At 41.8% G+C, this 15,509-nt stretch overlaps 1 protein-coding gene across 1 annotated transcript in view; it reads right to left on the minus strand.

Annotated features, from left to right (window-relative positions):
* The window catches only part of GALNT15 (polypeptide N-acetylgalactosaminyltransferase 15), a 33,763-nt gene extending 21,325 nt beyond the window's left edge, over positions 1 to 12,438 (minus strand). The window contains exons 1-3 of the mRNA XM_015408759.1: positions 11,792 to 12,438; positions 5,765 to 5,931; positions 1,943 to 2,147 (exon numbers count right to left, since the gene is read on the minus strand). Coding sequence (XP_015264245.1) covers positions 1,943 to 2,147; positions 5,765 to 5,931; positions 11,792 to 12,345 — 926 coding nt within the window. The 5' untranslated portion in view covers positions 12,346 to 12,438. The remainder of the gene's footprint in view (positions 1 to 1,942; positions 2,148 to 5,764; positions 5,932 to 11,791) is intronic.
* Positions 12,439 to 15,509: the final 3,071 nt, after the last annotated feature.

Raw genomic sequence — 15,509 nt, forward strand, 5'->3', positions numbered from 1 at the left:
ATTGCTTCCCTGTCCCCAGATCTCAGCTGTGTGAAAGAGGGGGGCTCACCAGCTGATATGGTGGCATAGTGGTGCACTACAGTTTGGGAGACCCAAGTTCAAATTCCCACTCAGCCTGGCAGTCGACAGGAGATAGGGGATACAGGGACCTCCGGGGAGGCGGAATTGGTTTCCCCAGCACAATGCTGTTGCTTCTGGCACAACCCAGAAGTGATGTTACCACCCCAGGAATGGTGATGTCATGCCAGGGATGCTGATTCCCACCCCCATTTCTCCCCGGCATTTCCTCCTGCAGCTCAGCAGAGTGGTAACAGAAACTATGGGAAGATGGTAACCTATGTGGAAGCTTGCTTGACCTTCAGCCAATCACATACACTCAGCCTAATTACCTCAGAGGGTTGTGTGAGGATAAAACAGAGAAGAGGGAAATGATGTAAGCTGCTTTGGATTCCCATCTGGGAGAAATGCAGAGTAGAAATGAAGTAAATAAATAAGCCTATCAGTCCTGACACTCACAGGCAGGTATATAACCTTCCATGATGAGCATCTGGATTAGATCACGGGCAGGGAAGAAAACAATTCGGGAGAATCACATACTTCATTTTTCAATATGTCTCACCCTGATCTGTCTCTTTGGGTATTATAAAGATACATGAATTCTTTGATAAGGGAAAGATATGAGCACAGCAAGTGTAAAACATTATTATAACATTTCTTCACTGCCCTTTCTCTTAGATCTCCTTTAACTGTGTCTCATACGTGAATTAATGTGTTCCATTTAGAAATTCCAAGACTGTTTACTTATGAATGTTTCATAAGTCTTAGAAATATGAGATGTAAAATACAGCCACAAGTCTGCTGTTTTTCCTTCAAATGCTTGAGGGCTAATATAAGAAAAGCAGAAACTGCTGAAGGATTCATGTCCCACATTAACATCATTAACATGCTTGATTCCTTCTGTTTAAGTCAATTATGCTAATTTAAATTGTTATATATTATCCTCTGTATGGGTACAATGAGGAATCACTACTACTTAAATATAACATGAGGTCTTTTTTGCCTGACATGAGGCTTGTCAAATTCTTAACAATCTTGTTGGTAGTGAAATGCCCAAAATTTTACTTTCATTCTTGTCTTTTTAATTTTTTTACTGAGCCTCAAAGCGGATTACACAGTGTAGGTCAATACAGTCAATAGGATGAGACATCTGATAAGCCAGGGGTCCCCAACACAGTGGGTACTATGACACTCACTGACACCTTTTCTGGTGCCTGCCAAGTGTTTGGATCCTGTGACTCTATTTTGCTAAATGAGGAGACTTGCTCCCCATGGAATGAGTCGTTTGGAGGAAGGCTTCCTTTGCTGGAGAAAGTCACCACTCAGTGGAAGGGCTGAATCCAACCAACTACATTTAGGAAGGACTCGGAGACAGAAACTTAAAGTACAGACAGAGGATGTTATGGAGGAAACATGGAGGATCCAACTCTGCATGTCTTTTCTAACACTAAATGAGCATGGAGTGGCGGCACTTGGAGGGGAAAAGGTTGGACACCCCCACACCCCCAGCTGGACTGTGAAACTGGAAGTAAGCCCACCTAAATTTTAAATATGGCTCATTTGTAGGGGAGAATTACCATAGGAAAATTTATGTGTCCACTCCTCTTTCCTCCCAATCGCCCCACCACCACCACTGCATTCCTATTATCTCAGCGAAAAACATACTGGCTTTGGGGGAAGCACATTTGCCGATATAAAGTCCTGTTCTGCACACAGAAACACGGTTAACAACTGCCCATGTTGCTTTTAGCTTTAATCCAGAGTTTATGAGAACTTGTGCATCAAGAATGAATATTGGTTGTTCAGCAACCACAGTCCTTCATGTTAGAGCAATTCATTTAGCAAAGATCCACTGACACAACAGATGAAAGGAATAATTATTTACCTGTCACTGGCTAGTCTGTCCAGCAGAGGTTCCAGCCAGCCTCTGAGACACTCGCAGTGGGAGTCCATGAAGACCACAACCTCCCCTGTTGCTCGTGCAGCACCAAGCATACGACCCCGAACGACCCCGAGTCTTTTGTTGCTCCTAATCAATTTCACACCTGCCAGCTTAGCGATGTGTTCACTCAGGGATGACTTTAAGTGTCCTGCCATTAATACAACAATGATTTAGATTTTAGCTTAGTCCGAAGATGTCTCCTCCCCACCAAAAACCAAAAAAGTTTTCCCTCCAGAAATTACTTGGATGCAAGTCTGTATATTTGATCCACAATGCTGCATAGCAGAAAATATGAGAGTAAAGACTTGTTGACACATTTTTCAAAGTGGTGTGTATGGTAAGGTGTGAGGAAAAATCCCTGCCGAGTTTTATTTCATGCTGAGATGTAGCTTACAATGATTGTAAAAACATTCGGCAGTGTTCTCGCTGAAGATCATTAAGGTGATGAGTAGTTCATTCAGCCCTACACTTATGAATGTTTCACTAGATGGTATGCATTTGAATGTATGAACTTCTCCATTGAAAAGTTTTTGAAGCCATGTGCAGTTCTGTCTGCAATGTGTTATGTGTGATGATTTTTTTTCTCCCATGCAAATCCTCACTTGGTGTTGGATCAATGAAGTAATGAATAACTGTATGTGAACTGAACCTATGCTAACCAGTTGGTAAGAGTGAAGACAGACCTATATTCTAATATTCTAAGAATGCCACTATGCTATGATTCCAGTCTTGCACTTGAGACACAATACCAGCAAGTTGAATACTGGATCAACAAGTTGCTTCCTAAGCCAAGGAGCTTGTCAGCTCTCATTCTTGACTCACTCTTCATTCACTGGGGGGGGGGGGGCTGCCTTTCCACCCTAATATATATTCATCTTCATCCCTCCTTCCAGTTCACAAACATTTATAATGACTGAAACACTACTTGGTTGCCGGTGTATGTTTTGGTTGATGTCGCAAGCAGTGTTCCCTCTAAGCTGAGTTAGTGTGAGCTAGCTCACTGTTTTTTAGCCTCCGGCTCACACATTTTTGTCTTCACTCAGGAAGGATGGCTCCAGAGCAAACTAATTTATGCAGTAGCCAAATTGCTCGCTCACAACTTTAATGCCAGTAGCTCACAAAGTAGAATTTTTGCTCACAAAACTCCACAGCTTAGAGGGAACATTGGTCGCAAGTGGTAGCCAAAAGGCACCTATCATAGTTGGCTTTTCACCAGGTCTAATGGAACTAAAGTTGCAAACCAACAGATCTTTTCCACCAGAAGCTATCCCAGGACATAAAAAGTAAGTGTGCTTGAAAAACCATGAGAATGCTATCAAACTGCCTCTTGAAATATTATGCTTTAGTGTCAGAAAGTTCCAAGACACTGGAGATGGGCTGGGAGACAATAAGGTCATGTACAATTTCTGTCACTTTGTAGTTAAACATTACAAACAATCTACATGGCTGCATATTGAAAATGACAAGCTTACAAGCAACGACCACATTGCAATTATTTGTCTAGTTCACCAAAGGGTGGTCCTAGCTCTGATGAGTATCCAGAATAAATGTTGAACAAAGTTTGAGTCCAGTGGCACCTTTAAGACCAATAAAGGTTTATTCAAGGTATAAGCTTTTGTGTGCACACACACTTCTTCAGATACATTAAAATGGAAGTTACCAGCCTATACATATAAGGAGAGGGAGAGCAGCAAATTACTATACAACATAATGAAGATATTTAACAGATGCAAAGACCAAACAGGAATAACAAGCTTAGTTTATATGGTTACCATTTGTTGGGTTTAATTCCAGGAGAAAACATAGTAAAAGAAGTAAAGATATCAAAATTGGAGATTGATGGGCAGATGCAACCTTCTTAATTGTGGATGCTGAGAGTAATTAACTGACACCCTGCCATGATGCTCCATCCACTTCCTCTCAAGCGCGGAGGCAACCTTACAGCATCTTCTCCATTGAGGTAGGGTAATTGGCTGCGCAATGTATCTCCTCTGTCCCCAGACCAGAGAAATACATTCATATCTACCATTCCAAATTACATTACATTCTACTATTCATTACATTACAAGTTATACAATAGCAAGTTATTACAACACTCAGAATAATGGAATCCCCAGGACTTAACAGGGATATTGGTTTCTTATTTTACTACATATGCTAACCTCATTCAGTCCTTACATCTGTATTCTCACCAATCCCCCAGAAGAGCCATACATCCTCTTTTTAATTTCTTATTTAGAATAGTAGATTGTAATGTAATTTAATGAATAATAGAATGTAATGTAATTTGGAATGCTAGATTTGAATGCATTCTCTGGTCTGGGGACAAAGGAGATTCACTACACAGCCAGTTACCCAAGAAGAGGTGGATGGAGCATCATGGCAGGGTCTCAGTTAATTACTCAGCATCCCACAATTAAGGTTACATGTGCCCGTCCATCTCTGATTTTGATATCTTTATTTCCTTTACTGTGTTTTGCCCTAGAATTAAACACAAACAAATTGTAACCATGTAAACTTAGCTTGTTATTCCTGTTTGGTCCTTGCATCTGTTAAACATCTTCATTATGTTGTATGCTAATTCACTGCTCGCCCTCTACTTATATGTTATGGCCTGGTAGCTTCCATTTCAATGTATCTGAAGACGTGTGTGTGCACATGAAAACTTGTACCTTGAATGAAACTTAGTTGCTCGTAAAGGTGCCACTGGACTCAAACTTTGTTCTGCTGTTTCAGACCAACATGGCTACCCACCAGAATAAATGTTGTTTATTAAAGGAAAAAAAGGACAAGCAATTGCTAATAGACTGATCATAGACAGTGATAAGCACCTCTAACCTCAGTTATTCCAAAGGGGCTGTTGCAGCCAAAATAAACAGCGGCCTTGCGGCACCTTGAAAACTGACAACATTTTATTACAGAGAAAGATTTTGCAGAATGGAAGTGGCCACTAGTCCATGAAAATGTATGCTCAACATACTCTTGATTATTCTAAGCCCAACAGTTTACTGACAACACACACATACACACACTAGAGCCAGTTGGCTTTTACTCATCAAGCTGAACTAAAATCCAAGTAACGTTTAAAAGCGATCAGGGAATCTTCCAGTTTCAGGATAAATATTGGTAAGTAGTATTTGGGTTATGAGTTTAAATTACATCACAGGCAGGGCTATTTTTGGGCAGGAACGCACAGAAACGGAGTTCCGGCTGGCTTCAGAGTTGGCCACGCCCACTACAGCTAAAACATCTGTGCTCGTGGCTACAGAGGGAAGGCCTGGAGAGCAAACCCCCCCAGCGACTCCGAAGCAGGCAGGCTGGGGGGGGGGCTGGAAAGATCGGGGAGGCATTTAAGGGCTAGCTTGCCAGGCATCCCGCAGCCGTGGGGCAACTGGGCAAGTCAAGGGAAGACATGGGGGTGTGGCCTAATATGCTAATGAACTGTGCTATTGGGGGTGTGGCCTATTATGCTAATGAGTTTCTGCTGTTGGGTGTGGCCTATTATGCTAATATGTTGCTGCTGGGCTTTTTCTACAAAAAGAGCCCTGACACAGGCAATAATCCCAGGAAATGCTGAGTATTTCCAACCACATATTGTTATTCTTTCCATCAATGGTAAGAAAATTCAATGATGGCAGACATGCTTGCAGTAAAGTCAAGATCTGAAGGAGGGAATACCCACCCTGCCCACAGTTGATTTCCTTATCCTCTTTGCTAAACCAGCAGATCATATCAGACCGACTGTAAGAGCAAATAAAGAACTACCTTGTGTGCTGAGGTCATCCACAAGGATGATTTCTTTGAGAAAAGCTCTGGGGGCTGTATCCAAGATGCTATGGACTGTCCTCAAGAGAGTTGACCAGGCTTCATTATGGAAACAGATGATGACACTAGCCGTAGGCAGGTTAGGACTGGATTCTTGTTTCAGGCACCTTAGTAAGGAACAGAAGGTATACAGTGCAAATGAATCTGTTTTTTTGCTCATGGTTAATTTTAAAGCCACAAGATGAAAACATTGACAGTGATACATCTGTTCAGTATGTTGCAGCAGCCAAAAAATAGTTAACATGTGAGACAAACAGGATCAGAGCTCTTTGCAAAACTATCATAAAGTGATTACGATCATCAGTGACAAGTCCCCTCCCCATTTGGAAAACATTTTTTCTTCTTTTTGAGTTTTGCCCAGTAAAATGCTGTGTTACTAAACTATTTGTATCAACATGAGTGGCTTAGAAACAAACATTGCATTATCCATTTTGCATCCCAGACTTATTTAATGCATTGTGCAAATGTTAGCTATAAATCTTTAATTATGGTATTATAGAATTTGGTAAGGATTATATAGAGTGCATACAATTCCATTGTTTTTCATAATGTTTCGTTAAATAGCAGCATGGCTTATAAGCCAAGGATTCCTAGAGGAAATATTAAGTAGGAAATTATGAGTTACGTTATATTATAATGAATTTACACATTAGAAAAAAAATAACGTTGCACAAAGGTTGGTACATCTCACACAGATTTCTCTTTAAAAACACCTCTCTCAGATGTTATATGCAGCAGTCTGACTGTGTCTTAGGAAATGAAACAGGCCATGTTAACGCAGTTGCTTTTACTACTTAAAACTGGACGAGGCAATCATCAGTGCACCAGATCTTGCAGAAGGGCTGTTTGCTACCTTTCCTTTCTTTTACAGCTCCCTGTGGCCACCCCAGGCAATCCTGGGGATTCTTTGGGAATGGGGCTAGAAACACATGGGAAGGGCTACTGTCAAAAGGGGCACTTGGCAGAAACCTGCTCTTGTGCAGGCTCCTGCTCTGTCCATGCAAGAGGTTACATGAGAGTGTGATGTGTGATTGTAGGAAGGGGACACTGATTTCTGCTTATCAAGAGCCTAGAGAGAATGTGGACCCACAGACTAAGATCCCCTCTGGGCTTCCACTCAGGTAAGTCACGTGACTTGCCATGCTCCATGGGGCCCCCAAGGTAATCAGGGCACCTGGAGTTTTGCATCCCCGGTCCTTCCTCTCATTCTGACCTGGATGGCCCAGGCTGGGCTGATCTCATCAGATTTCAGAAGCTAAGTGGGGTCAGCCCTGGTTAGAACTTAATGAGAGACCACCAAGGAAGTCCAGGGTTGCTATGCAGAGGCAGGCAATGGTAAACCACCTCAGTTACTCTCTTGCCTCGAAAACCCTGTAGGGTCACCACAAGTCAGCTGCAACTTGATGGCACTTTTACATACACAGTCCTTCCTCTCAGCAGTCCTGGCATTTGTTCTTCCCCCTTTCCACTACGACCTCCTGCATCACATTCCATTCTGTTGCTCAGGGTCCTCTCACCCTCTTTGGTTAGGGGCTGCAGAAAGAAGGGAAGGCAGCAATACCTCTGTTGTGGGGAGGGGAAGGGAAAGGCGTTTGTAAGCCGCTCTGAGACACCTTTGGGTAGTGAAGGGCGGGGTATAAATCCAATCTCTTCTTCTTCTCGCCTCAATATCCCTTCCATGGAAAAACAGGCATTGCAAATGTCTATGAGCATTCAGTTTCCAGATGACCACGGATACTTTAAAGCAAGGATGACTGGCTGCTTACACACTGGAGACCATCTGAAATGGTCAAACATAAATGTGCTCTGACCTTCAATCCTCAAAATAAGGCCAGACCAGTATGACCATTTCTGAATGGCAGCTGGGATTCTTTGACATGGGTAGGGATCCAGTACTCTGAGATCCCACACTCAAAATAAGGCCAGACCCCGGTGCCTCTTTCAGACGAGCTGTTGGATAATATTGGGCTGCTCCACTAGCAGTTATCAGCACGTAACCCTAATTTTTGCTCCCTTATCTGCAAATGGCTTCCATCATCATGTAACATATCTTACAGGCACCAGGAGTCATAAGAAGGCAGGATTAACATATAAGTTTGCCTTTCCAATATTTCAGCTTTTCAACCTGAAATAAATATCTCCTACTGTCATATCTATATGCCTGTCAGGTTGCTGCTTTTTAACTGGATTGGAAACTTCTATATCATATTGGAGATATGCCAGACAAAACAAAAAAGACTTCACCTGCTGGCAAAAGATGGAGGGAGACAAACAAATCTCCCTGGGGAGGGAGTTCTGAAGTTTTGGTGCCAGTTAACATTTGGGGAGAGAGGAGGCTTGTCAACATTTATGCCTGCAATAGACTGCCAGGGAAGTAGCTCCTCAACAGACTAAGAAATCAAAACCCACAGTGTCCCAGATCAACAACTTTGTGTTGGTTTCCAGACTGATTTTTTTAAAAGACTGCAGAATTGCAAATATGCAGTGGTGCATATTACTGGAATTCTGACAAGGAAGAAGCATTGCCAAAAGGACTCCCACTTATCTGCAGCCAAAAAGGAGAATGGCTTCGTTCCCAGCAGCATTTGAGTAGGAGTTATGGATCTCTAAAGCAGCTTAAATTTTTTAGACCTTTTGGGTGTTTGCATTATTAAACATGCACAGTCTTTGTCTCCAGAACTGAATGCCAGCAGTAAAAATGGATATGGAGAAGAAGCCTTTAGTATTGAATTAATGAGACAGATTTGAATGGTTCCCTCTTCTTGGGAGTGTGCAAATAGATGAGTGCAGAGTTCAAGTGAATACATACTTCCCAGCATCCAAACAGGGATGGTGAGATCCACTGTGAGTTCCCAGGTGAACAATCCCTTGGAGCAGCCCTCACACTATGCAGACCCAACCCAAAAGATGGAGGGAAACATGACCACGCCCCCCAAAGCCCTTGGAAATGTTGTCCCCCTATTATTGCTTCTTAGCAGCATTGCTCAGTGGTTTGGGCACACCTGGCAGCATATTTGAATAGCATATTCCCATGCCATATCAGAAACTATTTTTTTTTGTTTAAGAACTTGCCTCACTATCAAAAGTAGTTAGCCACATGGCATGAAGAACTGCTACCTGAGAAATATAAGGCATTCAAAATGCATTGCACTCTTCTGTAGATGCCATACTTTTGAAAAAAACTGGAAGCAAATCGAAACATATTCCCTAATAAGGCAAGTCCAGAGACCAGTCCACCATTGATCTGAACTTGGGAATCCAAACTCCATGCTAAGCTAATTTGACTACAAGTTTCTGGAGATGCACAGAACCATCTGTGAACTCCAGGAGTTTGCAGAGCAAGTGGGTAACATAAGGTATGAAAAAGGAAGGCTTGGGTTCAAATCTTTGCTCAGGGCAGAACCTTACTGTTTGATCGACTTGGAGAAGAGACCTGTCTCCCTATGGCTGTGGTGAGGATAAAATATGGACATTTAGGTAAAACTACACTGGGATGATGGAGTGAAATAAACATTACAGCATATGTTTAATCAGAAGTAGATCTATCTATTCAACAGGATTTGCTTCTGAGAAAGTATGTGTAGAGCAACAGTCCATGTTAATATTATGGATGGTGGTTTACAATGCACACCACTTCCATGTGACACAGTCGAGTTCAAATAAAAAGTGCATTTAATGCTTCAGTTAATTAATCAATCACACTGACTGATAAATACTATCTGCTTAGACCAATTGTATTATGCCACTTGAAAAAAATAGCAAAAAGCAAGTTCTCCAATCCACCTATAACTAATACCCTGAAAACCTCTTATGCCCATGTGACACAGGGAAATGGACAACAGTTTGCAGATGCCATGTTACCAGATTATTTGTTTAAAAAATAGCTCAAGAGCCAGATCGAAATGTTTCTGGGATTTTGCTTTGGGTTTAAAAACACAGAAGTCGAGAAATAATGGCATTTCCCATAGCTCTTTAGGATTTGGACCATTTTTGCTGGTTATATCAACAACCATTGACGGCACTTGAAATCCGCTTGATGACTTTGTGTCCTGAATTCGCAAATGAGTCTCTGCCCAGCGTTCCTTCACAGAGCACCACAGCAACCTGGGTCAAGACAATCCCATCTACATCCCAGCATGCTTCAGGAACTATATAGAACTCTGGGTTTGTAATAGCAGGGAATGACCTTAGTTTGTTTCAGGTCACTTTGAAATCTTTTCAAATACCATGTCAGCCAATCAACTCTTTGGCTCAAGTTACCAGTAATTTGATTAGGGGCCTAATGTAAACTTTATTGAAACAAAGCCAGATCACACAGTCCACTGGATACAGTTTGAAACAAGATAGAACATATATGTTGTATAACTACATTAGTTTTGTGTAATAAATTGGTGTCTCTTTTAACTTGCTTTTTAGACCACTCTCACTGTTATAGCCATGCATATCTTCAAAAACATGCAAATAATATCACAGCACACTTCTTTAATGCTAAACTTAGTACACATGCTAACTCATGTATCATATAGGAGGGTGATACAAGAAGACTTGCTGCCATCTGTAAATGGTTGCTAGGTTTCCGTTCAATATAGAAAAGCACTCCTGTTGTGCATTGTGGCTTTAAATCATTGCTTGCCATGTTTTGAAACATTAGGCCTGAGAGTTAGCTTTTATGTTCTTGTGTAAATATGCAAACATGCATCCCACCCCCCCATTCCAGCTAACTCAAAGTTTTCAGCCTGAGAAGGATACCTTACGAATAAATGGCTTCATGCCCAAAATAAATAATTTTGCAACCCTCTAGAATATAGAGCAGGGGTGGCCAAACTTGCTTAACGTAACAACCACACAGAATAAATGTCAGATGTTTGAGAGCTGCAAGACATGAACAAATATAACCCACACATTTGTATTGAAAAATATGCGAATTTGCTTTTTATTAATATTAAATTAGACTGTGTGAAAAAGCCACATGTGGTTCCTGAAGTGCAGTTTGGCCACTCCTGATATAGAGTGCACCTGCTGAAAAAATTTGCTTGCTGTGACTCTGATGCAATTCTCACACTTGTCAGTAGAGGACACCAAAATACCTCATTCAACAGATAAAATGGAAAATCTGGTGTACATACTGAACGCGCAGCTTGCTATCCACCTGGTTAAAGTGTGCCATCATTTCACCTAGCAGTATGAAGGAACTGTAAAAATGAAATTCTAAGAAAATAAATTCTAAGAAACGGCAAACTGTTTATTTGCTCTTTCCTCAGTGTGTGAGTTGAAACCTTTAAGGCATCACACCAGTCTGTATAATCTGCCAAACCCCAATGCCACTTCCGGTGGTTTTTTTTAAAGTAAACCAGAAAGGATCTCAATGAAATACACTGCACAGTTTTATCTTAGGGGCTCCCCCCCCTTTTAGTCTCCCTCCCAAAAGATTATTTGACAAAAATATTTTTTCCCTGCAAGTTATGCATTGTTCTTTCTAGATAAAGCTGCTGCCTTAACTTCAGTTTTTCAAACAAATAAATTGATTCACAGTGCTGCTTGTTTGGATGTAGATCACAAAAGACCCATTATTGCCCCAGGGACAGGAGGAGGAGGAGGAGGAGGAGGAGGAGGAGGAGGAGATTGGATTTATACCCCGCCCTTCACTTGGAGTATCAGAGCGGCTTACAAACCCTTTCCCTTCCCTTCCCCTCCCCACAACAGACACCCTGTGAGGTGGGTGGGGCTGAGAGAGCTCTGACACAAACTGCTCTTTTCCAAGGACAGCTGTGCCAGAGCTTGTGACTGACAGCAGTGACTCACATCAGCAGGTGCAAGTGAAGGAGTGGGGAATCAAACCCGGTTCTCCCAGATTAGAGTCCGCACAGTTAACCACTACACCAAACTAGGTGACAAGTTCTAGAGGGAGGTTGTGTGTTTCTGGAGGTCTGAAAGACATCGGGGGTTAAGTAGGAAGTTTTTACTTACAAAGGATGCCGTACCTCAGGAAGCTCCCTGTGCAGAGGGAGTTGTTGGCTGAGTGCTTCATTAAACCCATGAACTTCCAGGCCAGCCATGAGCAGTTGTTCACCTGCATCAGCCTGTTCCCGCACCTGCAAGGGAAGGGATTGGAGCAGGAACTCTGGGTCTTGCACCTGCTTGTTCTCCTCTTGCCTTCTGCTTTGTTGCCTGACCATCCGGTACCCTTTCCTAGGGCTGACGTGGTTCCTCTTGGCTGTTTGTTCCTCTATAGCCATCAGGAGCTCGTCTTCTCTTAGGGAGATAAAGGGTGACAGCCCCTCCTGGGGAAAATACTGCTCATTATCCTCTGGAGAGTCTAAGATTTCTTGAGGCTCTCCAAAATGCACCTGGTACCCCTCTTTGGGGTTGTAGTTTGCTGGTGAAGAGATTCCTTCCTTGTTCAGGTCTTTGGGTGCTGGGTTCCACATTGTCACCATCAATAGTAAGAAAGAGAGGACCAGCAGCAACAAGAGGAATTGCAGTTTCCGTGATCCATACCTGCATCTTTTCCTCAAGAGCATAGTTTCAGCAGCAGGGTAAAGCAGATGCTCATATTAAAAACCAGTGGCATCTTACTTGCATCTCAACAAAGGATCTGCCAAGAGGTTTCATCCTGTTCAGAAATCTCTACTGATGCTTCAGTCCAGTTCTCGCATGACAAACATTAAAAAAAATTCTAATCTCTAATTCCAGTTTCTAATACTTGTGAAGATGAAATAGATCCACTTTGCAAAATAACATTTTATTATAAACACAGAATTCCAGATGGTCTATTGGAGGGAAAAAATATGATCAACTGGGCAAAAAGGTTCTTTAAAGATATCTTAGAGCTGAACTGTTTTCCTTTTTAATTCTGAGGGGTGCTTGGAGAAATCATCTTGCTGGTTTCCTTCTGTCTATTGCCTTGTGACGGCAAAAGATTTGCAAATGTTGCCAGAGATACCCCTGCAAAAGTCTTTCTGTGGTGGTCAGGTCTGATAGTTTTTCTCTCTGCCTTCTGATGCTTCAAGTTCAATTGATGCAAACTACTCAGCCTCTGACTCGGTTTCACACATAAGTATGCACTCAGTCAAGAAGCACTTTGCCAGACATAACAGAGCGGTGTATGTGTGTGTGTCTTTCTCTTGGTCCTAATGCCCTCGCTGTTCTTGCAAGCAGTAGAAGGCAGGATTTTTTTTAAAAAAAGTACCAACTCCTGAAAATCATTCAGGGTGTTCGCTCAGCATTTCCTTCTTAAACAAGGGAGTGTCTGTTATAGAAACATACTTTGTTCCAGAACTTAAGAATGTTTTTGATTAACCTACCCAATAACAATGGCAGTGACATGAAAGGATAACAGACTATTGGAAAAACTTGCGCTATCTTTTTTGAATGAAGAGGAAAGAAGGGCAGTCAATTCCCCTATTAAAGCGTCTAAAACTAGGCTTGAATCTATATTATCTGGAGCTAGATTATGAAATACAGACAAAGAAGGACATGACATAAGTGGGGGGAAAGATCAACATTGTTATCTGTACAAGGTTGTGGTCACATGTGCAAGATAAAGCGGGGGAGGGGGAGAGCAAGGCTATTTCCTCCAGAGGAATTTGACCCGCAGTTGCGCGATCACACAGTCCTTGGAAGCTGTGGGCACAGCCCGCCACTGCCTGATCAGAGGCAACCGTGGGGGAGTCGTCTTTTTTTTTTTTGCTGTTTGTTTCCGACGCACTTAAACGAGGAATTGATGGATCGCATCTCTACACTGAGGAGTTTGCAATGATGTGCATACTGAGAAGCGGGGGAGGGGGGGAACAACGGCACGGAGTCGGGATGGCCTGATCAGACCATCCCGATGCCATGAGAGCATGTTGGAGCAATCAGACGGGAAAGTCCGTCCGTGGCCCGTCGCATCCTGTTTACTACCGGATTTTCCCCAGTGTCTTCTAACTCCACTTCTGCAGTGGAGCAGAACGAGTTGCTAACAGATGCGAGGCGCTTCCCAGATGTTGTTGTCTTATCGCGCCCTTTAAATCCACCCGGCATTCGCATCTATGGCGGGTCTAATTATGCGTATGATCGCAGCCCAAAAGAAGCGTTATTAAGATCTCCCATGGTACATTTGGATGCCATTTTCATCATGTGTTGATCTATTTGCATGGAATAAGGAACTTCAGCCTAGGAGGGCCCAGCAGAAATTGATGCTGTTCGTTCCACTACCCTTCATGCTATGTGCTGTTCACGTAGTAAGTCTGAGATTGCTAGATGGTGTATCCCTATTGGATCATACTTTAGTGACAATAGTGCAACTCACTGCTTCATGCTACTGCAACGAAAACCAGTCCCTAGGATCAAACAACCCAGTTTCACTTTCCATTGCAAGCAACAATCCCCTTTTCCTGTAGAAAATAAGTCCATATTGGGAATATAAAACCAAATCTTCTGTGAGGGTGGAACGGTGAAAATCATCTAGAATGAGCCTTTCAAGAGCAGTGCACTTTCCAGGCATCATAGTTCTGATCACTTGCTTTAATAGAGTCACCATCTGAGAACTCAATGTTACTTTAGTTCTAAAGTGAAATATGGAGCAAAATACAAAGCAAAACACCTAAGGGATGAAGTGGTAGGGAGAAAGTGGCTGTCAGCAATATGTGTAGCACAATACATGCACTATGGGCTCCTCTGTTTTTCACTGGGAAATTAATAAACTTCTGGCCGTCTCCCACACTTTGGGTTCAGTTCCTGGAAGCTAAGACTATACTGGTATTTAAATATCCAAAAAGATGTTCCCTAGCCTTCTTCTTGCTCTTTGATTGGTGTGCACCAAGTTAGATGTTCGTAGACCACAAACCACAATGATCGCATCAAAAAATTTAGTGCAGAGACTGATTACACAAAGAAGACAAAAAGCAAAGTTCTGCTGCAGGATTCTGAGGGGGAAAAGGAGATAAGTGCATCTGTTTCCCTTATTGCTAATGGTGAAAATCATGTGGGAGACAAATAAATTTGAAGTTATAAAGCTAATTTCTTGTTACTTCATGGGCAGAATCTAAATATTCTTCCATTTATTATCTGGCAACCTTATATAGTATCCTCTCCATTCTCTCAAAGGTTCTTCCCATTTCTCTATCCTCAAAAAATGAAAAAACTAGCAGGTGAGATATGCCACCTATAAAACATCTTTATAATATTTTCTTTAAAGGCACTTGTTCTTACAAACTTTATATTTCTTGCTAGATTAAATAAATTCAATGGGAAAATAGGGAAAAGCTGTTGGAAATGTAATCATAGTACCGGCACTTTCTACCACATGTGGTGGTTATGTAGTAAAACAAAAAAATATTGGGCTATAGTGAAAGAAATTATGGACAAAATAATAGGTAAAAACTTTCCTTTAACCCCAGAATGTTGTTTGTTAAATGTGATACCTGATACATATAAGAAAAAAGAGATATACTTAATTATACATATCTTAACAGCAGCAAGAATCGTATTTGCCAAAAGATGGAAGGAGAATATTATTCCTTCCAAAGATGAAATTATTATTAAACTGTTTCATATTGCAGAACTGGAGAAATTAACCTGTATTATTGAAGAAAGAAATATGGAAAACTATGAGAAGTATTGGTCAGTGTTTTATAATTGGTTGAAAGAGTCAAAGTTTGGTTTAAGTTAAGAAATAAGGCTTATTTAGTTTTTTGAGTGCCAA

The sequence above is a fragment of the Gekko japonicus genome, unplaced genomic scaffold (assembly GCF_001447785.1).
Source record: "Gekko japonicus isolate JY-2015 unplaced genomic scaffold, Gekko_japonicus_V1.1 scaffold2579, whole genome shotgun sequence".
Classification (NCBI taxonomy): Eukaryota; Metazoa; Chordata; class Lepidosauria; order Squamata; family Gekkonidae; genus Gekko; species Gekko japonicus.